This window comes from Tursiops truncatus, chromosome 4 (assembly GCF_011762595.2).
Source record: "Tursiops truncatus isolate mTurTru1 chromosome 4, mTurTru1.mat.Y, whole genome shotgun sequence".
Lineage (NCBI taxonomy): Eukaryota > Metazoa > Chordata > Mammalia > Artiodactyla > Delphinidae > Tursiops > Tursiops truncatus.
In genome coordinates this window covers 69,038,389-69,065,314 of record NC_047037.1, presented here as the reverse complement: position 1 = coordinate 69,065,314, position 26,926 = coordinate 69,038,389, and the positions used below count along the sequence as shown (strand labels likewise).

At 36.9% G+C, this 26,926-nt stretch overlaps 1 protein-coding gene across 1 annotated transcript in view; it reads left to right on the top strand.

Annotated features, from left to right (window-relative positions):
* The window catches only part of ATP13A4 (ATPase 13A4), a 145,038-nt gene that overhangs the window by 71,184 nt on the left and 46,928 nt on the right, over nucleotides 1-26,926 (top strand). The window contains exons 4-12 of the mRNA XM_019923232.2: nucleotides 7,003-7,073; nucleotides 7,164-7,244; nucleotides 8,720-8,789; nucleotides 10,294-10,428; nucleotides 14,231-14,300; nucleotides 21,426-21,560; nucleotides 24,207-24,377; nucleotides 25,232-25,389; nucleotides 25,999-26,187. Coding sequence (XP_019778791.2) covers nucleotides 7,003-7,073; nucleotides 7,164-7,244; nucleotides 8,720-8,789; nucleotides 10,294-10,428; nucleotides 14,231-14,300; nucleotides 21,426-21,560; nucleotides 24,207-24,377; nucleotides 25,232-25,389; nucleotides 25,999-26,187 — 1,080 coding nt within the window. The remainder of the gene's footprint in view (nucleotides 1-7,002; nucleotides 7,074-7,163; nucleotides 7,245-8,719; nucleotides 8,790-10,293; nucleotides 10,429-14,230; nucleotides 14,301-21,425; nucleotides 21,561-24,206; nucleotides 24,378-25,231; nucleotides 25,390-25,998; nucleotides 26,188-26,926) is intronic.

Genomic DNA, 26,926 nt, shown 5'->3' with positions numbered 1-26,926 from the left:
ATGTCTTTTCTCTATTGTATATCCTTGACTCCTTTATCATAGATTAGTTGACCATATATACATGGGTTTATCTCTGGGCTTTCTGTCCTGTTCCATTGATCTATATTTCTGTTTTTGTGCCAGTACCATATTGTCTTGCTTACTGTAGCTTTGGAGTATAGTCTGAAGTCAGGGAGTCTGATTCCTCCAGCTCTGTTTTTTTCCCTTAAGATTGCTTTGGCTATTCGGGGTCTTTTGTGTCTCCATATAAATTTTAAGATATTTTGTTCTAGTTCTGTAAAAAATACCATTGGTAATTTGATAGGGATTGCATAGAATCTGTAGATTGCTTTGGGTAGTATAGTCATTTTCACAATATTGATTCTTCCAATCTGAGAACATGGTATATCTCTCCATCTGTTTCTGTCATCTTTGATTTCTTTCATCATTGTCTTATAGTTTTCTGAGTACAGGTCTTTTACCTCCTTAGGTAGGTTTATTCGCAGGTATTTTATTCTTTTTGTTGCAGTGGTGAATGGGATTGTTTCCTTAATTTCTCTTTCTTATCATTCCTTGTTAGCGTATAGAAATGCAAGGGATTTCTGTGCATTAATTTTGTATCCTGCAACTTTACCAAATTCATTGATTAGCTCTAGTAGTTTTCTGGTGACATCTTTAGGATTATCTATGTATAGTATCATGTCATCTGCGAACAGTGACAGTTTTACTTCTTCTTTTCCATATGTATTCCTTTTATTTCTTTTGCTTCTCTGATTGCCACGGCTAGGACTTCCAAAACTATGTGAATATGAGTGGTGAGAATGGACATCCTTGTCTTGTTCCTGATGTTAGAGGAAAAGCTTTCAGTTTTTCACCACTGAGAATGACGTTTGCTGTGGGTTTGTTGTATATGGCCTTTATTATGTTGAGGCAGGTTCCCTCTATGACTACTTTCTGGAGAGTTTTTATCATAAATGGGTGTTGAATTTTGTCAAAAGCTTTTTCTGCATCTATTGAGATGATCATATGGTTTTTATTCTTCAGTTTGTTAATATGGTGTATCACGTTAATTGATTTGCGTATTTTGAAGAATCCTTGCATCCCTGGGATAAATCCCACTTGATCATGGTGTATGATCCTTTTAATGTGTTGTTGGATTCTGTTTGCTAGTATTTTGTTGAGGATTTTTGCATCTATATTCAGTGATATTGGTCTGTAATTTTCTTTTATTGTATTATCTTTGTCTGGTTTTGGTATCTAGGTGGTGGTGGCCTCATAGAATAAGTTTGGGAGTGTTCCTTCCTCTGCAATTTTTTGCAAGAGTTTTGAGAAGGATGGGTTTTAGCTCTTCTCTAAATGTTTGATAGAATTCAACTGTGGAGCCATCTGGTCCTGGACTTTTGTTTGGTGGAAGATTTTAAATCACAGTTTCAATTTCATTACTTGTGATTGGTCTGTTCATATTTTCTATTTCTTCTAGGTTCAGTCTTGGAAGCTTTTACCTTTCTAAGAATTTGTCCATTTCTTCCAGGTTGTCCATTTTATTGGCATAAAGTTGCTTGTAGTAGTCTCTTAGGATGCTTTGTATTTGTGCGGTGTCTGTTGTAACTTCTCCTTTTTCATTTTTAATTTTACTGATTTGAGTCCTCTCCCTCTTTTTCTTGATGCATCTGGATAAAGGTTTATCAATTTTGTTTATCTTCTCAAAGAACCAGCTTTAGTTTTAATGATCTTTGCTATTGTTTTCTTGTTTTTATTTCATTTATTTCTACTCTCATGTTTACTGTTTCTTTCCTTCTACTAACTTTGGGTTTTGTTTGTTCTTCTTTCTCTAGTTCTTTTAGGTGTAACTTTAGGATGTTTGTTTGAGATTTTTCTTGTTTCTTGAGGTAAGATTGTATTGCTATAAACTTCCCTCTTAGAACTGCTTTTGCTCCATTGCATAGGTTTTGGTTTGTCATGTTTTCGTTGTCATTTGTCTCTAGGTATTGTTTGATTTTCCCTTTGATTTCTTCAGTGATCTCTTGGTTGTTTAGTAACATATTTTTTAGCCTCCGTGTATTTGTGTTTTTTACATTTTTTTCCCTGTAATTTATTTCTAATCTCATAGCATTGTGGTCAGAAAAAATGCTTGATATAATTTCAATTTTCTTAAATTTACCGAGGCTTGATTTGTGACCCAAGATGTGATCTATCCTGGAGAATGTTCCTTGTGCACTTGAGAAGAAAGTATAATCTGCTGTTTTTGGATGGAATGTCCTGTAAATATCAATGAAATCTATCTGGTCTATTGTGTCATTTAAAACTTCTGTTTCCTTATTAACTTTCTGTCTGGATGATCTGTCCATTGGTGTAAGTGAAGTGTTGAAGTCCCCCACTATTTTTGTGTTACTATCAATTTCCTCTTTTATAGCTGTTAACCTTTTCCTTATGTATTGAGGTGCTCCTATGTTGGGTGCATATATATTTATAATTGTTATATCTTCTTCTTCGATTGATCCTCCACTGTGACAATATTTAACTGACAGTATAGGACATTATAAAGAACATGGATTTTGGAGCCAGACAGAGCTCAATTCAGATCTCAGCTTCATCCCTCAAAACTGTGCAGCCTTGGGTCAGTTACTAAACTCTGCTGAGCCTCAATTTTCTCATGTATAAAATGATGATATTGCCTACCTCTAATATTAGTTGATAAAATTCAGTAAATTAAGAAATACAAAAATCAGTATGGTGGCAGGTATATAGTAGATGCTCAGTGCATATTAACTGTTAGTAGCATCATGCCCTATATTATAATCTATGCAGCAGGGCTTGTCTTACGGTAAAGGTAACCCCCCCCCAAATGTTCTACGTAGTTTATGTTTGTAAAATGATATTATCATTCAAATGTGTTTGGTTTACTCCTTTCCCATCATATTAAATTAGTATTACTTGGATTATGACTAGTTAACATTCATATTAAAAACATATTTTATAACACAGACTGCTTTCTCTTCAATCTATATATGTGTAGACAACTGTTTAAATTGGTTTTATGAGCTCAAGGTCAATTATTATTTTTTTTTTGGCGGTACGCGGGCCTCTCACTGTTGTGGCCTTTCCCGTTGCGGAGCACAGGCTCCGGATGCGCAGGCTCAGTGGCCATGGCTCATGGGCCTAGCCGCTCCATGGCATGTGGGATCCTCCCGGACCGGGGCACGAACCCATGTCCCCTGCATCGGCAGGTGGACTCTCAACCACTGTGCCACCAGGGAAGCTCAAGGTCAACTTTTTAAAATAATAAAAGTCAATTGCTGAGCAGTTTCTTTTCTGTCAATTGTTATCACCCAGTTGTCTTAACTGCCAAAATAAACAAAATCAAAAGAGATGAAGCACCCAACCAACAGATTGCTTAATTTTTTTAGATGGCCATTCACCTGAGGATAGACAACGCAAATCAGCCTATGGACATGGCCTCAGAATATTTTTGACCTCCACCATCTTTTATTGCATCAAACAAATAAGTGGACAGACAAATGGAGAAATGTTCAAATAAACAAACAAAATGTGAGGAAAGGGCAGAGGTCTTGAAATGGAAAGTTCTGGCACCCAGGCTTGATATCTTTGTTTACCAGCATACAGCATAGGGAGTTTGGTTGGTTACTGCCTCCCTGGGCCTTGAGTTTCTTATTTATAAAACAAGAGTAGTAATGCCTTCTCTGCCTGTTTCTCAGGGCTGTCATGAAACTAAAATGAAAAGAAGAATAATAAGGTGATTTGTGAGTGATAATGAGCTATATTTATATAAAGGACTGAAACTTTTATTAAAATTGGAAGATACGTCACAGGCTTAGCCACAGCAACAATGATGACAATGACAGCAATAACACAATACCAAAATGATAACCGTTCAGGACCACATAGGGGGAGTTTGGAGACTGCAGCAAATGTAGGCTAAGAGGGGACTCCAAGGGCTATTTTGTAGGATTACATGCAAAAGTGAAACCCATGGCTTAACCTGTTAAACAGAAATGAAGAGTGGGATGCCTGAGGATTGGAACAATTTCTGGTTCTGAGCGGAAAGATGAAAATCACCCCACAGCTGATCCCTGATTTCCTAATTACTGTTTCCTGGTCTGAAGTTCCAGGCAATGGGCAAATAAACTGCACCCTTTGCAAATATTATGCTTAACATCTTCTTATCAGCTTTCAGAGTCTCTGGACATGATGAGGGAAGCTGAGAAACTCCAGGCAGAGGTGTTTCTTGCTTGGGGAATCTCAAAGATATTTAAAAGGTGTATGATGGAGTCATTCTTCTCACTCTGTGAAGAATAGCTTCAGAAATTGTCAGGAGATAATGGGATTTTCCATTTTCTGGCCTGACATAAAACTTACCAGTAACCTCTTTATTCCTCATTATTGCTGCCTTCATCTGCTGTTTGTATCTATTATGTTATATAACTTTCTCACAGCCTATTGATCTAGGTTCTCTAACTGAGCAGGGGTCTCACATTCTACCATCGTTTGTCTTTTACATTTTTTCTAACTTGAATTTCTGAACTTACAGAATTAATAAAGTAAGCAACCCTCACTTTATACAATTTGAATACTGGAAGTTATGGGATTTTCAGACCGTCTTCTGAGACTAGCTTGACTATTAGATCCTTCAGAGACTAGACTTGGGGGCTAGAGGGGCTCAAGTTCAATTTCCAGCCCTGTTTCTTTTTTTTTTTTTAATTAATTTATTTTATTTTTTGGCTGTGTTGGGTTTTCGTTGCTGCGCATGTGCTTTCTCTAGTTGCGGTGAGCAGGGGCTACTCTTTGTTTTGTTGAGTGGACTTCTTATTGCAGGGGCTTCTCTTGTTGCGGAGCACGGGCTGTAGGTTTGTGGGCTTCTCCAAGATGGGCCATGACAGCTAACACACCCCAAGCTGGTCATGTTTCCTCACCTTAACTTGTAACTTGTGAAGCAAGAATTGTTCCCAGTGGCAATTCACTCCAATTTTATACTGAAAGTCAATTGGAAGATAGGATTTCTTTTAATATTATTTTGAAGCCAACACACTGAAATAAATCCATTCTGTAAAATAAAAAATACAGTATTTAATACGCTCACTTGGTAACTATGAATGTGTGCACACATACACATATATTTTTTTTCTTCTAGTTTTATTGAGATATAATTGACACACAGCACTGAGCACTGTATAAGTTTAAGATGTACAGTATAATGATTTGATTTACATACATCATTAAATGACTACCACAGTAAGTTTACATGCATATATTTATTGGACAAGGTTAAAAGTCATTTGAAGTAACCCAGGTCTTGGAGCTTAGGGATTTAAACTCTATTTCTATTGTGGTTGCCAAGGGGTCAGGGATGGAGTCAGAGTTTGGGGTTAACAGATGCAAACTAGCATATATAGAATGGATAAACAACAAGGTCCTACGGTATAGTACAGGGAACTAAATTCAATATCCTGTGATAAACCATAATGGAAAAGAATATTAAAAAGAAAGTATATACAGTATAATTGAATCAATTTGCTGTACAGCAGAAATTAACACAACATTGTAAATTAACTATACTTCAATTTATAAAAAAGAAAAATAATTCTATTTCTAGTTGACATGTGGTTGTGAAAAGCACTCATTTATTTATTTAATAAAAAATGTGTCGAGCACTTGTTATGTACCAACTATATGCTCTTCCAAGTTTTAGATTTTATCTAATGTTTATACTGACTGTAATACTCATAGGTATAGAACATATTCAGAGGAGTTGCAGTGGAACTTAGAAATGATCTGGCCAATTGCCTTAATTTATTCATGGGAAAATTGAGGTGCAGAGAAATTTCATTGAATTTCTCAAGGACACAATGATAAGAGTAGCTATAGAAGGAAGTCTTGGACACTGTTTCTCAACTTTGGCTGCACATTAGAATTACCTGAGGAAGTTTAAAACTATTTATGCCCAGGCTGTACCCCAGACAAAGGAAATCAGAATCTCTCTGGGAGTGGGACCCAGTCATCAGTATTCTTTAAAACTCCCCAGTTGATTCCAATGGGCAAGATGAGGTTATAACCTCATTGTTGCTCATATGTTGCTCCATAACAATATGACAGTCTTACCATTTCTCTTTGTACTTAATTAGGTCACCTGTTAATGGAAGTTCAGATTTATATGTAAAGTTGCTTAAAGAAATCAAAAACAAGAAGGCATTACGTCATAAGCATTAACCTTTCTTTCCATTGCCAACACCCTCAGATGTTGTAGAGTTCATTTTCTTGCACTAGCCATCTCACTGTCTTCTAGAACCTGCTGCCAGTCTAATCTTTTAGACTGTGTCTTCGGTGTCTCTTCCATAGGTTACTTTGCAAATCCGTTGCTTCCAAAAGAAAAGTTCTAAATACTCACGCTAGCATTTAAGGATGCATCATCTGGTCTTTATTTATCCTTCCAGCCTCATTCTCCATTCTGCTGTCAAATAGGCTCCCTTCACTTACCCCTCCCTCACAACTAAATTGTGTATAATCTCTTTGAAATGCCTTCTTCCCTTCTCACCTGAGCAAAATTCTTCCAATCCTTTAAGGATGCAGCTCAGATTCTTCTTCTCCATGATACCTTCTGTCATCTAAACTCTCTGTATTTCTACGGCATTTCAATACTATAATTTTTTCTTTATTATGTTTTCATTTCTTTGACACATGCATAATTTGACTGTATGGTATAGTTTTCCCTTTCATAACATATTTTCTTCCCTTGTTTGGTTATCAAGTAGTGGAACACAGAGGGTGAGTTTTACTTATATACTCATCCGTGTAGTAGGCCCATGATACACATTGCTTGAATGATGATTTCTAATAAAGAATGCCATTTGTGTAGTAGCCAAGGATAGGATTCGTTAGGAAAGGATAAATCTTAAATAAGTATACTAGGGCTCTATCTTTGCTTCTTCCACGAATGCTTCTTTAGTCACTGAACTATGTATTTGCTGATCCTTAAACTGGAGATTTCTTAGTAGTTTTCCATTGCAGGTGAGATGCATAAAAGTCCAGAAAATAAGATATGTTTGGAACAACTTAGAAGGACAGTTCCAGAAAATTGGGTAAGTTGTTTGAGCAATTGCATCTGAAAAGAAAAATATTATTTCAAAAATATTTTGCTCAGTATGTCTTTCTCATTGTTATTATTTTAGCTCTTTGGAAGACTGGCTCAGTTCTGCCAAGATACATGTAAAGTTTGGATCAGGTCTAACAACAGAAGAACAAGAGATTAGGTACCACGTATACTTTTATCTACACCAGCTCAGAACGACTGTCACCAGTTAGTGAAAAAGAGAGCCCAGGAAACGGTTATCTTAACTGGTCAACATCAGAATATGTTGTAATGCTCTATTTAGTATTATTAAATTAAATGCTTTTGTATGCATTATCTCACTTCAACGGAGCAACCTTGTGGGGAAGTTAGAACAGACATCCTCATCATCTCAGTATAACAGATGAAAAATCTGAGACTCAGAGAGGTTTAGTGGCCTGAACTAGGTCACACAGATGGAAGTGATAGAGGAAGAAGTGCATCTCTGACTATAGGCTTAGTTGTCTTTCTACTCTGCATAATGTTCCTCAAGGTTACTATAATAATAAGGTTGAACCAGTTTTGACTGTGATCAGGATATATGTGTTATACTATGACAGCATAGTTAAATAATAATTGTAGAGCAGCAGAAGAATATCATGCAAGACTTGTAGCTCCACAATTCTAAATAAGCTACTGGGCAGAGGAGCGAGATTTGGGAAGGGCGTTGGGTTGAATGCCAAGAGTCTGTCACTGATTCACTGTGTGGCTTTGAGCAAATGGCTTCTCCTTTATGGGCTTCAGTTTCCTAACTGTTAAAAAGGGGAGGAGAACTCTATAAACACCTTGCTAGTTCTAAGTTTCTATGATTACTGCGTTCCCCTCCACCCCATGTTGGGGTGGAGCTTCGGTGGTACTTTGAATGGACTCAGAGTGCAGCATCACCATGGGTGCTTGTTAGAAATGCAGAATCTCAGGTCACATCTCATCCTTATTGAATCAGAACCTTCCCATTCGCAAGACCACAAGGCTGTCTGTATAAACATTAAAGTTTGAGAAGCACTGCTGTAGTATTTACATTCTGTTAAGCTCTTTGGTCTGAGCATCTACGTAGAAGGCACAGAGAAAGTGTTTAGCATTCCCAACAGCAAGATAACTCATAGAGTGTCGTTGCTCTGTGTAATCAAAGAAACACATCTCTGAGTTTTCAATTAAAGGGCGTTATAACTGTGGAGCTATTTTTGAGAGTTCAGCACCTTTTCACTCACATTAAAACAAATTCTGCAGCTTCCCAGCACTGAATAGGAGGAGGAAAAGTAGGCCCAGTATTCCTTATCAGTAAAACTGTTCCCCTGTAATGAGCCCTCCGTCTCACATCCATGGAGCCAAGAGTTCGGGAGAGACAGAGTTGAGAGAGTGCTAATCCTGAAACTACTTGAATGGAAAAATGACTAAAATTAAATACCCAAATTACCATCAGGGAAATATTTAATTCAATAAATGATCATGCTTATTGGTTTTACACCTGAAAACCCTCCCCCTCTCCAGTTATTTTGAGAAAGATGGTGATGTTATGTAATAAGGGAGGCATATGTTGATCCCACAAGTGGGAAAGTGAACATGGAATAGTCTTTTTTTTGAATGGGTAACTGAGTAGGCTGTGATCTCTCCCTATAGGAGGTTAATATGTGGGCCAAATACTATCGATGTTGAAATCACACCCATCTGGAAACTGCTCATCAAGGAGGTAATCAGTATTTTCTCTTGATGCTGGCTAGAAAATAAAAAGGTTAGATTTTAGTCAAATGATCAAGAATGCTACTTGTTAATAGTAACTGTAATTTGGGCTATTTTAAAAGAATGCAAAGCATATTCATATCTCTATTGTTTCTTGTGGTCCATTTTTGCACACACATTTCCTGTTACAGCATAAGATATGATGTTCGTGTGTCTGTTTATCCTTTAATGACTAGATGAACACAGGGTTTCCTTTCTTTCTTTCTTTCTTAATCCTATACTTTTTATCCCGTCTCATCTTTGTGAAACTAAAATAATAATTAAAACTTAAACAACTCAATCCCTTTCTTATGGGCAACATATACAATTGCCTTAGCATCCAAAACTGTAGGAAGAAAACATCTGTTCAGCCTTATTAGTTCTACTGATCTCAATGTGTGTGTGGGAGGGAAAGAAAGATTTGACCATAATTTACTACATTGAATTTTTTCTGTTGGACTCTATCACTGGGCTCATTTTTCATTTTACCGTGATTATTATGATACCTACAACCTTACAGCTGTACTCTGGGTCCTCTCCTGCATGGTACCTCCACTCCTCCTTGACTTAAAAAAGACTTACTAAACTCCAGCTACTTTCTCAATATTTCTAGCAAGTTTTAAGTCATGAAACAGAGCAGAAGAAGCTGATAAGAAAAGTTTCTGTGGGCTTGTTCCCTAACCAGAGGCAAAGATAACTGTTCCTATTTTAGAAAGATGGGAATCAACTAGAGGGAATTTGAGTAAGGGCACAAAATGTTTTTATCCCAGGCAGGATTACAACTGTTGGAGTTAATCTCTGCTTTCTCCCCTAGTGTTCTAGATGCTCAATTATCTAGATTATTCCTTTCAGCTTGGCTCTCTATTTATGAGAAAATTTAGTCTTCAACTCGTACATTAATCTAAAGTACTTTAATGGCTTCAGATATAGCAATGTTGTGTCATAGAGAAGAACAACTAGAAAGCATTTTAACTTTGTAAACCTGACCAGTAGGTCAGGTTCTGAAGGCCACTCAATGTAAACTGGACATGATAATATCTACTCCTCACACAACTGTTGTGATGGTCAACATGGTGATACATGAGACAATACTTTGTAAATTATAAGGTGCAGTGGTGATTAAAAGTAAGGGCACTGGGGCCAGATTGCCTGGGTTCAAGTCCTGGTCTGTAACAGTTGTGGCTCTGTGACCTTGGGCAAGTTTCTCAAGATATAAGGCCCAGTTTCTTCATCTTTACAATGGAGATAACTAATAACTTCTGGATAATAAGATAATTATGGGAATTAAATGAGTAAATTCAGGTAAAGTTGCTTAGTACAGTATCTGGCACATAGTAATTGCTGCATAAATATAATAAGAATATTGGGTGGGACGATTTGTCATGGAGACGATTATGATAACAAACAAGTCAATGAATAGCTAAGTATAAAACCTAAATATCTCCCTTGTCTTCCTGTTTTTATGCTGCCAACAGGTTTTAAATCCATTTTACATATTTCAGCTCTTCAGTGTCTGTCTGTGGTTTAGCGAAGACTATAAGGAGTATGCTTTTGCTATCGTAATCATGTCGATCATTTCCATCGCTTTGACCGTATATGATCTCAGAGAGGTGAGTTTTTCCACCAGTCGTATGGTCTGAGAAAGAAAGAGTAGTGACTTTGTTGAAACTTGGTTTGAAAAGCGTATAATCGGAAAATAGTCATTGCCCACTCCATAACAAATGAGACCACGTTTGTAAATATCTAGCACAATAGCTGATGCTCAACAAATTCTAGTTCTTTCCTTTCCTTCCCATCCCAATCCCTAACCTTTCAAGTTATTTTTTCCCTATCTTTAGCTTACTAAAGCTGATTATTGAGAAGAAAATGCAAATATTTATGAATTGTGAATAAGTGAAAAAATATGTGTAGAGACTACTGATGGGTCTTGAAGATGGTGGAAAAGGGGTGAAGGTGGAGGAGTCTTTAATATTTAATAAGGAGTGTTTAATATCTTTGTCCTTTATGTTTGGTTGGTAATCATTTGTCAAAACCCCAGTCCAACTCTTGGCTTTCTTTATGCCTACACAAGGGGATCTAGGCACTGCCAGGAAAAAAATCACACGGTACACGTTGGTTGATTGTGCTATAAATCCATGAATACCGACCTCATCTGCACAAGCTTTCTATATGTCTCTGGTCAATGTGCTCTCCCATTCTCTGGAATTAAGTTCTTAAACCAAATCTTCCTTCAAGTTTCTGAGATGCCTAACTGCCCACATTCCACTTTTCCTCTAATTCAGCTGATAATCTATCTCATTGCTTTTTTTTTTCCCACAAAGATAGAAATCATAAAATCGGAATTTGCTCAGTTCCGCACCCTCCTACTGCCAGATGACTTTTGTCTCCACCTCCCTCCTGACCTGATCTCTCATTACAGAGGCGGCGGTGCCCTCTGCTTGTGCTTTTGATAGCATCCTTTACACCTTCTCAGCATGCTTATGGGGTCAGTGAATGACTCTTTTCCTCATTCCCTCTCCCTAACAGCCTTCCTATCAGCATTTAAACATGCTCAAGTTTCTCCCAACTTAAAAACAAAACAAAACAAAACAGAAACAAATGAAAAAAATCCCTTCTTTTGACCATGCTTCAAACTTCAGCTACTATTCTACCTCTTTTCTCCCTTTGACGGCAGAACTTCTCAAGCTCATTATGCATCTCTCTTCATTTACTCATCTGCCTTTCATTTCTCATCTATATGGAGCTGGCTTCCTCTCTTATGACTCCATTCAAAGAGCTCTTGCTAAGGTCACCACTATAATCCTAAGGCTCATAGATAGTTGTTGTTTTTTTTTGCGGTACTTGGGCCTCTCACTGTTGTGGCCTCTCCCATCGCGGAGCACAGGCTCTGGACGCGCAGGCTCAGCGACCATGGCTCACGGGCCCAGGCGCTCCGCGGCATGTGGGATCCTCCCGGACCGGGGCACAAACCTGTGTCCCCTGCATCGGCAGGAAGACTCCCAACCACTGCGCCACCAGGGAAGCCCTCATAGATAGTTTTAAAATAAAAAAACAGTACTTTTTAAAACTAGCTAGTCTTTTTTCTTAATAGAAGGAGTAATATATGGACATAATAAAAAAAGTTCACAAGAACAAAATAGTGTAAATGAGTAGTAAATACTCCTCCCACCTTAGTTCTTTCAGTGTCTGGGTCTCCTTTTAAGAGGCATCCACTGGGACCAGATGTTCTATATACTTTTAGCACTGTTAAACACATATGCGTTTATTTGTTTTATACAAATGGAAGTATACTGTTATATACACTGTTACGCACTTGCATTTTTCACCTATGTATCTTAAATATCTTTCTGTATCTGCACAAATATATTTTCTCTAAATGTACCATGATTTTAAAACCAGTCTTATACTGATGGATATTTAGGCTGTTTCTAGTCTTTTGCTATTAAAACAATGCTGCATTGAGGATATTTGCGTATATATCTTTTCATACATCCACATATGTGTGTTTGCAAATATGTATAAATCACAAGTATATATAATTTATATTACATGTAAATGTGTGTATAACATATCTGTATTGATAAAGAGATATAAATTTTCTGTATTTGAAATTGCTTAATCATAAGCTAAATATATTTTTTTACTAGACATTGTCAAATGCCTCTTAAACAAGTAATGCCAATATACACTCCTCCCAAGAGTGTTTATTTATTTTCCTTATTTTTGCCAATATAAATGAAAATAGAATTTCATAACTATAATAGCATGTTTTCCATTGTGAGTTGAGCACTTGCTCGTGTTTTAAGCTATTTGTATTTCTTTTACTGTGAACCGTATTCATGTCCCTCATTAATTTTTACTGAGTGGTTGGTCTTTTGCTTGCTGATTTCATGATTCCCCTCCCACAGTGTATACTTTCTTCCACAGCGTAGATTTCACTAAACCTCTCAGTTGCATTTGGCATTGTTAACTGCTCCCGAGCTTTCCCTTTGGCTTCAGTGACAACACACTCTCCACCTCTCTAGCTGCTCTTCCATTCTCTTTTTATAGTTCATCCTCCTCTACCTGGCTTTTTAAAAAATGGGTGTCTCATATCAAAACAATATGAAAATGTTCACCACATAAAGGCTCCCTCTTCCTCCACCCCTCCACTTATGCAACCAGTTTTTAGTTTCTTGGGCATTCTTCCAAAAATGTTTTTGGAATATACATCTATTTTGTTTTCCTTTCTTATGTAAGAGGGAGCATAATTACACTATTTCCTACCTAGCTTTACTATTATTATTAATAATACTGTCTTGATGGTCTTTTCATGTGAGTACATTGAGTCTTCATTATTCTTATACTGCATATACTAATGACTTCTAAAGGCATATGCTAATGACTTTCGAATTTATATATGTATTTTAAGTCCAAATATCTCTTTTGAGTTGAGACACATAGATTCAACAACCTATTTGATTCAATGTCACTTCTTCAGGGAAGATTTCTATTGGTTCATTAGCTATATATGCTCCCAAAACACCTTATTGTTTTCATTTTATTGTTGATTGCAGTGATATATTTATGTGTGTGATTATTTGATTAAATGTATTTACCCAGTAGGTTGTAAATTCCTGATGCTAAGAATCATATGTTTTGTTGACCATTCCACCCCAACCTCTCAGCATAAAGGTTGTTCAATAAATGTTGAGTGTATGTATGAATGAATAAAAGAATAAGTTAATAGGAGAACACTCTTTCGCCTTATATGATTCTGTTCATCATTCTTAGGACATATTAATCAGATTTGTAAATGATTTGAAGCTAGGAGATTAAGGGAGAGTCTTAAATGACAAAATCAGAATAAAAAAATGAAAACACTAAATGATTGGGAATTTGTAATCCCCAGGACCATGTAAAAGGTCTTTCACACAATAATTTCTTAATAAATGTGAAATCAAATATAATTGTATTATTATTTTTGTCTCCTCTTATTTATTCACTCTCAATGTCCCGTATATTTCACATATTAAAACAGCAAATACTATGAGGGAATAACAGGAACAATCAAACTCCTTATGAAGTTAGATTAGGAACTCTGATATGGGATAACCCCAAACTGAAATAATGCTTGGTTCTTGAAACTATTTAGGTATAAACGTAAATGTTGAATGATCAAAGTTCTTTTGAGTGGACAGAGCATGCTGGGAACTTCCTTTCTATTAAACAACACGTACTTCTTATCACTGGCTGAAGAGCACCACAAGTTGGATGCTTTTTCAGTTGAGTAGGAGGCTACTCAGTCTTGTTTTTAAACAGTACGTTCAGTTGGCTCCATCTTTAAAGAAGGCTAACACTTTACTGAATAATATCTGGGACCTATCCTCAAATAGAAAAGGCTTTTTAAAATTTTCTATTCTTCTTTTTCAGCAATCTGTAAAGCTCCACCATTTAGTTGAATCACATAATAGCATTACAGTCTCTGTATGTGAGAAAAAGGGTAAGTCACTTCATTTTAGATCTGTGTGTTGTCCATATGAAATGAGAAAAGGATTTAAATTTGTATTCCTGATTGTTCCTACTACTCTCATCTTCATATGTATCTTTTCCTGTGCATTTACTTAAAGGGGTGGGGAAGTGGAGACTTTTTTCACCTTTTAAAAAAACATTGAGGTAAAACTGACATACAGTAAGCTGAATCCAAGTGTACAATTTGATAGGTTTTGACATGTGTACCTACTTATGAAACTATCACCACAATAAAGGTGACTGTCCATCCCCCCTAAAAGTTGCCTTGTGCCTGTTTGTAATCTTCCCTTTCAATTTCTCACAATTTCATCCCCATCCTCAGGCAACCACTTTGCATGTTTAGAATATTTTATAAATGGTATTGTATAGTATGCATTTTTTTGTCTTTTATAGTATATTTTGGGTTAATTTTTGGGGGATCGAAGTTCATAATAATTCTGAAGTTCATCCATTTTGTTAAGAACATCAATAGTTTATTTCTTTTTATTTCTGAGTGAATTCCATTGTCCAGATAGACCAGTTTGTTCATTCATTCATTTGTTGATGGAAATTTGGGTTATTTCCAGTTAGGGGCTATTACAAATAATGCCACTTGAACATTTGGGTTCAAGTCTTTCTACGGACATACACTTTCATTTCTTATTTTCTAGGGAAAATACCTAACTGTGGAATGGCTGGATCATATGATAAATAAATATTTAACTTTTAAAGAAACTGTTTTCCAAAGTGGCTGTGCTCTTTTACATTCCCACCAGCAGTGTGTAAGAGCTCCAGTTGCTCCACATTCTTGCCACTGCTTGGTATGGTCAGTCTTTTTAATTTTAGCCATTTTAATAGCTGAGGGGTAGTATCTCATTGTTGTTTTAATTTGCATTTCCTGATGACTAATGGCATTGAGCATCTTTTCAAGTGCTTCTTTGCTACTTGTATATCTTCTTTGGTGAGGTATCTGTTTAAATCTTTTCCATATTAGACTGTTTGCTTATTATTAAATTTTGAGTGTTCTTTCTACATTCTGGATACAAGTCCTTTTTCCAATACGATTTGCAAATATTTTATCCCAGTCTGTAACTTATAATGTCTTTTCATTCCCTTCACAGTGTCTTTAAAAGGGCCGGTGTTTTTACTTTTGTTAAAGTCCAGTTTATCAGTTTTTCTTTTGTGGATCATGTTTTTTGTCATATCTAAGACATCTTTGCCTAATCCAAGGTCATCAAGATTTTCTACGTTGTCTTCTAGAGGTGTTATAGTTTTAAGTTTTACATTTTCATCTCTGTTGTATTTTGAAGTTGTTTTTCTTTTTCTTTTTTTTGGATTGAAGTTCATTTTTTGCAAGCAGATATCCAAATGTCCCAATACCATATGTTGAAAAGACTGTCCTCTCTCCACTAAATTGTCTCTGCATCTTTGCCAAAAATCAGTTTCCTGTACATGGGTGGATCTATTTCTGGACTCCTTATCCTATTCATCCTATTCTACTGTTCTATTTGCCTGTCTTTATATCAATGCCACATAATGTAGCTTTATAATAAGTCTTGAACTAGAATAATGTTAGTCCTCCAGCTTCGTTCTCTTTCAGAATTATTTTAGCAATATTGGGCTCTTTGCATTTCCATATGACTTTTAGAATCAGCCTGTCAATTTCTACCAAAAGAACATGTTGAGATTTTGATTGGGATTGTGTTGAATCTATAGATCAATTTGTGGAAAACTGACCTGTTAACAATTTTGGGTCTTGTGACCTGCACACATGGTGTATCTGCATTTATTTGTCTTTGATTTCTCTCAGCAGTGTTTTGTAGTTTTCATTGTACAGTTTTTCACTCTTTCTCAGATTTATTTTTAAATATTTCATATTTTGATGCTATTTAAATGATACTTTAAATGTAAATGTCCCATTGTTCATTTGCTAGTAGTTCCCTCATATGCATGTGCTGATTACTAGTCTGCTGAATACTAAAAGGGAACCTCTGTGGGCCTTTGGGGCTCTCCCTCTGGGCAATTACTTTCTCTCCAGTATTCTGTTCTGTGAACTCAAGATGCCTTAATCTCCATAGACTTTTATGTCTGTTCCAAACTAAGAGTCTTCTGGACTTTGTCTGGGTTCCGCCTCCTTCATAGTGGCCTGGAAACCCTCTACAGGCAGTAAGCTGCAGGGCATCTTCATTTGTTTCCCATTTCTTTTGTTGCTTATATTTAGTGTCTAAAACCATTGTTTCATATATTTTGTATGACTTTTGGTTGTTTCATGTGGGAAGATAAATTTGCTCCTTTTTGCTATATCTTTGCTAGAAGTGAATTTTTACCTTTTAAAAATGTCCTGAAATGTAAAGTTACATAAAAATGTAACTTTTTATGATAAAACATTTTACATATAATAGTGGAGAAAATACAATAATGAAACCCTATGTACCTATCACCCAGACTCAATTATTATCAAGTCACTGAATGTGTTTTCATCAGTTCTACTTCTTCCCTCACCCTGGATTATTTTTAAACTATTTCAGATATCATATAATTTCATTTGAAAACATTTCAGTATAGGTCTAAAATATAAAGACTCCTTTTTAATTCCTTTATCACAGCTTTAAAAAAAACATAAGAGTGAGGGCAGTGAAGTAGGAGGAACAAGAGAGATTTCTGAAATGGTGTTAAAAAAAACCAAAAACATAATTTAAAAAATCATCAGTTCTACAGGCAGTATTCAAATTTCCACCAATTGAATCACAAGTGTGTGTATATACTTATGATATATATGATATACAATATATATTTATTATATATAATATATATTTTCAAATCAGGATCCAAATAAAGTCCATATACTGCAATTGGTTAAGTTTCAAGTTTATTTTAATTCACACTTTCCCTCCTCCACATCCTATTTTTTTCCTTGAAGATTTTTTGTTGAAGAAAGTAAGTGGCTCATCCTGTGGTTTCCACGGTTTTGAGTGTATTGATTGCATACTCATGGAATAATTTAACATGATTTTCTACTCTTTGTACTTCCTATAAATTGGTGGTTAGATCTGAGGCTTGAGTTTTTGGCAAGAGTACTTCATAATTGGTGTTGTGTATTTCTAATAGGAGGTACATAATATTTGTCTTTTTCTTGTGATATTAACAGACGTAAATCTTCATGACCCAGATTTATTATTTCATTGAGTTTAAAATATATTCCATCTTCATACATTAACTGGAATATTTCCATAAAGAGAGACATGCTTCTTCAACCATTTCATTACCCTGAGATTCAGTTTGTTTCAGGATAAATATCTGACTATTTCTCCTTATTTACCAGCTTTCAAAATAATGGGTTGATCTTTTAGCATTTTCCAAAGGCTTTAAAAAAAATTTTAGTGTCATTATACATGTATAATTTTAACATGGTTGGGATATTTTCATCCACGGCAGGTTTTATTCTTGTTGTTCAAGATGCCCATCTTTGGCCTTTCAGGCTTTTTCATGTTGACTCTCAAATTCATTTGACATGACCCCAGTAATCTTTGAAAATTGTATTGCTTTCTGGTATGATAAGCTATTCCAAGTTCATCTTGGACAATTCTTGCTCCAAACCTGGACACATCCAATTTTCCAAAGACCTCTTACATATGGTACTTAGAGACATCAGTCAGAGTGTTAGGAATGCTCATTTCTGTGGTGTTAGTCATTGTTTCCAGGCCTTTTGAGAAGACATACCTAGAAAATAATATTCTAAAGATAAATGTGAATTATGAGCTCATACTGACATTTCCAGATTAAGTTTAGAACTAAGGGTTTTTAACTTAACTTTGTTGATTGTCCTTCTAGTTCTCCTTTCTCCATACCAAAAGTCCTGATTCTCAATTACAGCAACAAATTACTCATTTGCTTTATCCCATTACACATAGTAATCTCAGAGTAACAAACCAACACACCCAGCAACAATATGATTCCTAAAAACAATTTAAGAATTTTTTTAAAGTTCTTTTTTTCTCCTATTTGTGATACACCATGAGGAAGGTACAAATTATACTTGAAAATATATGTTTTAATGTCACTCAAAATAATTCTTCTCTGTATGGTTATGCCAATAACAGTTATGTTCACAACTAGGTGAACAACAGGTTCACCTCATTGATTCTGTTTTAGCCTTTTAATGTTAGCTTTTCAAATTTATTTTTGTGTTAGTTTGTGTAGTTACTATATAAAATATCTATAGGATTTGAAAGTTAAATCCATAAAACAAAAGACATTCAGGAGAGTCAATTTCCTAACCTTCCTTCTGTACCTGTGTACTCATACTCTCAATAGGAATCATTTAAAAAATTTTTACATTCAAAAATACAAATTATAGATAATAGTCATAGTGACATAGTATATATACAGAATAGGATATATACATATACTGCTGCTTTTTAGCTTGCAGGGGTGTATCCTACACATTTAACTTATATTTCCTGGTGTGTAGGCTACATACTTAATGATGTTTCCCAGGGACCCTTTCAGAGCAGTATATATAGATATTCTTCATTCATATTTCAGCTGCGTAATACTCTCTTGTATGGAGGAACCATTGTTTATTCAGTAAGTTCTCTGTTGAAGGATTCTTTCCCAGCCTTTTACTATAACGAATAATGCTGTAATAAAAAGCCTTGTGCATTTATCTTTCCATATTTTTCCAGTCTATCTCTGACATAGATTTTGAGAAGTAAAATTGCTGAGTTAAATAATAAATGCATATGTATTTTTGATGGAGAGATATTGCCAAATTTCTTTCCATAGACAAGGTACCAGTTTCCATTCGTACCAGAAATGTGTGAAAGTACCTGTTTCCTCATAATCTTGCCAACAGAATATACTGACAAACTTTTAGATTTTTCTAATCAGATAGGTGAGCAATGCTATTTCATGTATGGTTCTCTCTGTCTTTTTCTTTCTTTCTTTTCTTTTTCCCTATGAAGTAATTTACAACATACAGAAAAGCCGCAAGAGTAGATCAAATAACTTTTTTCTTGAACCATTTGAAAATAAGTGGCTCCATGACTCCCACATGCTTTAGTGTATATTTCTCAAAGACACGAGCATTCTTCTATGTAACAACAATTCAAACATTACTATCAGACGGTTAATATTGATATTAGTACCAAAGAATGCTCAGCCCCATTCCAATTTTGTAATTGTCTTAATAATGTTCTTTATAAGAAAGGACCCAAGATCACCGAATACTGTTGTTTGCCATATCTCTTTAATCTCTCCTTGACTTTCACGACCTTGACTCTTCCCACTTTGGTTATTTTGTAGAATGTCCCTCAACGTGGATTTGCCTGATATTCCCTTACAGTTAAATTCAGCTTACGCTCTTTTGGCTGGAATATTACAAAAGTGATGCCATGTTCTCTTAGGTCGTACATAATTTAAACTTGTCCTATTAGTGGTGATGTTAACTTGGACTACTTAATTAAATGGTGTCTGTCAGGTTTCTCTATTGTACAGTTACTTTTTTCTCTTTCTAATTAATAGTTATTTTGTTGACATATACTTTGAGACTTTATAAATAAACAACCCTCATCAAATTTTCACCCCCTAGTTTTAGTATCCATTGATGTTTCTTGGCTAGATTAATTATTGCTTTGATAATGGCCAAATGGTGATTTTCTTTCCTTCTATGATAATTAATTGTCAATTTACTGTAAGAAAAAGCTATCTTTTCTCCTCACTTATTTATTCATTTACTTATGTCATTATGGACTAATGAACTCCTGTTTTATTTGATGGGTTATTGTTCATTATTATTATTCATTACTTTGATGCTCAAATTATTACAGATTTAGGCAGCGAGAGCTCTGTAAGTTGGCTTTGATATCTTCTTGATCTGACCCCATTGCTCTCTGAGAACTTCCCTACTTAGTGGCATAGCAGGACATTCTACCTTATATTATTTGTACTTTTCTTGGCCCAGCATTGTAATCAGCCATTTCTTTAAAGAACCCTAGTTCTTTTTTGAAGGGAAATGAAATTTAGACACCAAAATTTGGGCACGAGGTGTGCACATCATTAGTGGGTTTTCACTGCTCTCAGCCCTCTCAGAGAACAGAATTAGAGCATGTACATATAAAAAAAGACAAGCAAATACATATGCATGTATTCTTATATACATACACATTCACATCTATATTATTTCTCTATTGAAAACCATCAGTTTACACTCTTGTCTCCAATTCTAGTCCAATACCACAGAGTTCATTCTGCTTTTATTTCTATTTCTATTTGTAACTTCCTTTCTTCAGTGAGAAACCTGGCTCTCATTAGCCTCATTATATCTAGTTATTGTATCAATCCTGCTTTTCTCACCCTGCTTGGACTCCAATATCTCACACCAGGCCACTGCCACCATGGGGATCCTGTCTCCCTCCCTGGGCTCTGACACTCTGCACCAGGCCATGTAATCACCCATTCATCCATTTTAGGCTCCACCATGTGGTAGGTGCTGTCACTCCCATCCCCACTTCACCCAGCCCCCTGCATGGATGTCTGTCTTGCTTAACCCCCTATAACTTTGGGCTTTGGGAATGAATAAGGAAGATAAGAAGTAAAGGAAGACTGGAAAGAAGGACAGAAGGCAGAAAGGAAGGACAGATTTTTCAATTTTCTTATTATGAGTAAGAATGAATATCTTTTCAAATGTTTAACACCTGTCACTTGTAGTGTGTGTGTGTGTGTGTGTGTGTGTGTGTGTGTGTGAACTATACGTTAACATCTCCAGCAATTTTGCTATACAGTCATTTGCTATAGTCTCTTTTTTCTCAAACTCTTTGTTTATTAGGAATATTAATCTTTTGTCTGTAATGTAAGTTTCAAACATGTTCTCTGAATTTGTCATTAGTTTTTTCTCTGCCTATTTATTTTTTTTTGCCACACAAAGGTTTTTATTTTATGTAATATAATGTATTACCCTTTTTTCTTATAGTTTGCAAATTTCAAATCAATGTTGAGGAATGGCTTCCTTTTTATATATGCCCTGGTTGCTTTTTCATCGATTTCCAATTTAGGTAGATGTTGGACTGTGTTTTTGTGGGAAAAAACCTGACTCAACTCTGTCTCCTCACACTTTCAGCTGGAGTCCAGGAGCTGGAATCACGCTTCCTCGTACCTGGAGATCTATTAATTTTGACGGGGAACAAAGTGCAAATGCCGTGTGATGCCATCCTGATAGATGGAAGCTGTGTGGTAGATGAAGGCATGCTGACAGGTATGGTTCTACCTCCTAGCTTACAGCCTCTGCTGGTTCTCCCAGGTTTTTCCTGAATGACAATGGCAAAGCACGGGGTTGCTGTGGGACCTTCCTATCCCCACAAATCTTATTAACAGTCCTGCACTGGATGGATCTGAGAGTTCAAATTAAAGCTGCTTTCTAGTACTAGGTTAGATATTACAACCCTGTCATTTTACCTTTAAAGATTTTAGAGGTCATTAGCTGTTTCAGAATCATCTGTGACTTTTTTTTTTTTTTTAATTTATTTATTTTTGACTGTGTTGGGTCTTCATTTCTGTGCGAGGGCTTTCTCTAGTTGCAGCGAGCGGGGGCCACTCTTCATCGCAGTGCGCGGGCCTCTCACTGTGGCGGCCTCTCTTGTTGCGGAGCACAAGCTCCAGACACGCAGGCTCAGTAGTTGTGGCTCACAGGCCTAGTTGCTCCGTGGCATGTGGGATCTTCCCAGACCAGGGCTCGAACCCGTGTCCCCTGCATTGGCAGGCAGATTCTCAACCACTGCGCCACCAGGGAAGCCCCTGTGACTTTTATGTTTAGTACTTTTCTATAAAATACATCTTCAGAAAAACACGGAGGGTTTGAAAACCATTAATGAAATCCTGAAACACCTCCCCCACAACCCTGCCCCACCCTGGTCAAGGCCAGGCTCTTCCTAGCTTGGTTTGAAAATGTTGATAAGTGGTTGAGGCAGGATTTGCCAAATCTGCTAACTTCAGAATACACACTGGATATTTTGGACTAACCGTGTTTCATTTTTAAATCGCATGCTGGAGCTGGGAGGGACGTCATATCATGGGTATGGAAGCTGAGGTTCAGAGAGAAGTGACTTCTCAAGGTCATGGTGCTTTAAGTTCTTACTCACATATGCACTTATGAGAAGATGCTGTGCCTACCTTTCTGTAAGCTAAAGAATCATAAAGCCTTTTTCAGAGATGGAATTGGAGGCTATAAATACGTATTGATGTACAGTACTGTGGTTCCCATTAAAGTCCAAATCGAGTCTATTTCTCCTGGCAGACCAGGAAGGCATTAAATGCAGACAAGAGCACACAGCTCCCTCCTATGTGAACTTACAAAACAAAACAAAACAAAACAGGTGTGACAGGTCAGGTTCCTTTCTCTAGGGAATCCATAGACATAAAAATCCTTTCGTGCTGGGACTTTTACAAAGCCAAGTGCAATTTTACTAATGAAAGTGGCCCTAGTATACTGGAACATATCCCTGATCTTATACTGTCCTTTCTACAAATGGAGGTGGAGGGCTTCAATAAGCTTTATTCTCTAAGCTTTATTCTTTATTTGGTTACTTTCACAACTCATTCACCACCTTGTATTGCCACTTAACCCACTGAAATCTGCCCCTCCCAGTGTGCTGACAAGGGTCACAAATGTCCCAATTGGCAAATCCAATGGATTCTTTAAATTTCACATCTTATTGGCCTATCTGCTGCATTTAACCATTCTGACCATCTCTTCCTTCTGAAAACACTCTTCTAACTTTCCAAGTCAGTGCTGACTCTCCAAGTTCTTCTACCACCGACAATACCATTCAGCTTCCTACACTTCTCCTCTTCCTCCACCTCTTTGATTTTTGATGTTGTTCAGGGGTCCTGGACCTTTCCTTTTCTAACCTTTCACTCGAACCCTAAGTAATCTTGTCTTTTCCTGTGGCTTTAATTATTGTTTATAAGGTGATGACCTGTGACTAAATATCTCTGGTCAAGGCCTCTCCCCTGAGCTCCAGACCCAAATAAATATCTAACTGCCTACAAAGCGTCTCGACATGGTCATTCCACAAGGCATCTCCAAATCAGGGACCGAAAGGCAATTCCTTCCTCCTTCCTCCTATAATCCCTGTGTTGATGATTAATGCTACCCTCTGCTCTTTCTTCCAAGTCAGAAACCAGGAAGCCATTTAGAATTCCTCTGTCCCTATGATCTGCCAATATAAAAATCTCCCCAAGTTTTGTAGCTGCTCAATTTCTTATTTCTCAAAACCAGTGCCTCTTTTCTACTCCTACTGCCAATTGCCATAGTTCAGACCTTGTCCTCTTTAAGCAGGACTCTTGTGATTTTTTTCTCAACTGGATATCCAGCCTCCAACCTCATCAGACTTCAATTCATTCCCTGTACTGCAGACAGAGTACACTCTCTTTGTACGTAAATGTCATAGTACTCTCCTGAATCAAACAGCTAAATATCTCCCTATTTCCCTCCTGCCACCAATGCCTATAGAAAAACATTTAAACACTTAAGTATGTGCATGCAGGGCCTTCCACGCTTTGGCTCCTACATAGCTCTCATGGCCTCTCATTCCCTAGACCCCACAACTTGCTATTCCCTAAATCTTTATTTCCAGTCTATTTCAGCATCTCTGTTTCATTTTACAATACTCATAGTATTTATAATATGACATTATACTTATTTGTTTCCATGGCTGTCTCCCCCTCTGGACTACAAACCTCTTAACAAGAACTATGCTTCTCCTTGTATCCCCTATACCAAGGGTTGTTCCTGCCATGTGGCAGCCTCCAAAAAATGCCTGCTGTGTGATGAGTTAGTATTTGCATGTTTAAGTGAGTGAAGACCTCCCACCTCACAAAATGAGATGCTTGTTTTCTGTAGGAGAAAGTATTCCGGTCACTAAAACTCCATTACCTAAGATGGATAGCTCTGTGCCCTGGAAAACACAGAGTGAAGCGGATTACAAACGGCATGTCCTCTTCTGTGGAACAGAGGTTATCCAGGCCAGGGGGGCTTGCTCTGGCGCCGTGAAAGCAGTAGTCCTGCAGACAGGTTAGTTAGCATCTCCTTCATTTTATTATTTTGATGAAATATTTTTGCTCAGTTTGTCTAGTGCCTTAAATGAATTAGGTAAGGAGCAGTCTTTAGATGACAGACCCCATATATGTAAATATAGATATTTAAAATGTGAATTGAGCTATGGCCTATACCTTTTAGTAAAAATAATAACATTGATGACAGCAATTATTATTCATATGCTTTGTAATTTATAAACTATTTCCACATATCAAATTATCAGAACAAAGATGCCTGTCCTCATTTTGTACATGAATAGGCTGGGGCCTGCACAGTTCAAGTGAAGTTTAAAAAGAATCACACAGCCGCTCACTGACAGAGCTGGACCTAGAGCTTAGGTATTCTAACCCAGAGAACGAATCTCAACTTCTTTCCAGGCAGGACTAGAAACTGAAAACTTGATGATGAAAAGTATTAGAAATTGAATCCATCTGTATTTACTGGGCCATTTAATTTAAATTCGGGTGTTCTGTGCGTGTGTGTGTGTGTGTGTGTGTGTGCACGTCCATGCAGACTTACAAATCCTTTCCTTAAAATGAAGCTGTATTTGGAAAAGCTGTGCTCTGCCCCCATATGGTGCTTTCCTATCTCTGGGATGCATTGAAATTAAAAGTATAAGGAAGGAAAGCCGGAGAGGAATAGGCTCTGAAAGAGCAAAGGTATATCCATTCTGGCACTTAGGTATTTGGCCAATTATCCTTGAATTGCATTTGGGCTTAAGCACTGTTTAAGTATCTCTAGAGAAAACAAAAGCTGTGTTGAGGATTAGAAGAGCACTAACAGTAGTATTTGTCATCCTGAGAGTATGAGGTGTGTGTTTGCTGCTTCAGGATTCAACACTGCAAAGGGGGACCTCGTGAGATCTATTCTGTACCCGAAGCCGATGAATTTTAAGCTCTACAGGGATGCCATCAGGTTCCTCCTGTGCCTCGTAGGGACCGCCACCATCGGGATGATCTATACTTTGTGCGTCTATGTGCTCAGTGGGGTAAACAGCTTTTGTTCTTTTACTACATGCACACGTACACTCATCTATAATTTATACTCTCCATGTTGACCTTAATATAAGTCGCAGTTTTCAAACCTGGGAAAGCGAAGCCAAACACTGAAACCTGCTTATATACTCCCAGATGCCCAATATAAGCAATCGATCACCAAGTTCCGTAATAGCCATCAGATCTAGTGCGATAAAACAGTTTGTTTATTGAGATATCAGCATGCCTCTACTCTTGGACTTTTCCTTACACTGTCTTTTCATCTTCAGTCTGAGGATGTTTATTCCAATAGTGTAGTATTTTATAGCTGTTAAACGAGGAATTTAAAATAAAACCCAGTGTTGGTGAGATCATGGCAAACTGGTACATTGTTCTCCGCTGGTAGTAGTATGAACTGTTACAAGCTTTTTCATTGCACTTTGGCAAAATCTATTGAGAGCCCTAAACATGTTCATACCCTTTAAACCACGTTTGGCCCACTCACATCATTTCTAGGAATTTGACCTAAAGAAGTAAACAAAAAGGAAGAAAAAAGTCTCATGCATAAAAGTGTTCACGGTTGATTTATCTGTAATAGCTAAAGAGGGACTTTATCTTCCCAGGAACCTCCGGAGGAGGTGGTGAAGAAAGCCCTTGATGTCATCACAATTGCGGTTCCTCCCGCTCTACCTGCTGCCCTGACCACAGGCATTATCTATGCCCAGCGGAGGCTGAAGAAGAGAGGCATCTTTTGTATTAGCCCCCAGAGGATTAATGTATGTGGACAATTAAACCTTGTCTGCTTTGACAAGGTATGTGTGTTTCATTCTTATCCTCAGTGACATTTTTATTATCATTGTCATCATGCACAGGTACTTTACACTCTTGTGAGGCAGGAAACATTAGATGTGGGTACTGGGTACCTGACTTCATTTTGTCTCTGGTTGGATGTGTGATCTAGGACAGATACATCTCTTGAGCTCTCAGATTCTAGGGTTTAGAGAAGGAAGAGTAGAGACGGAATAGGTGAATATTTTAAGGTTCTTCCACCTCTAATATTCTATGAAACACAATGAATTAAAATAGCATTCTGTCCCTCTGTAGTCAATACCCTCATGCAAGGAACAAAATTTAAGACTTTTATTACCGTTACTACTGTATCCCTAATGCTAGGACCGTTACCTGGCACACAGTCAGTGCTCAGTAAATATTCATTGAATTAATGAATGAATAAAAAAGGAAGAGTTTATTTAGCTGTGTCTTACTATGAGACTTGGTTAAAATAAATCCCCAGTCAATCCCTTACTGTATTTTCCCATCTGCAGTGTATTGCTTAAAATAATCCTTGATCCCATGCCAGTTACTCCCAATCAGCCTCTTATTCTACCTTCTCCTGAATATATTCTTTTTGTCTATATACACGTGTGCTGGCGTGAAGGTGAGAGCTGTAAGAGGGTAAGATGGAAATGAAGGGCTGTTTTCTGCCTGGGTCTTAATTTATAAAGGTGACTAAGTGACCACAGGCAGAGGTCGATGCCATTGAAAGAAAAG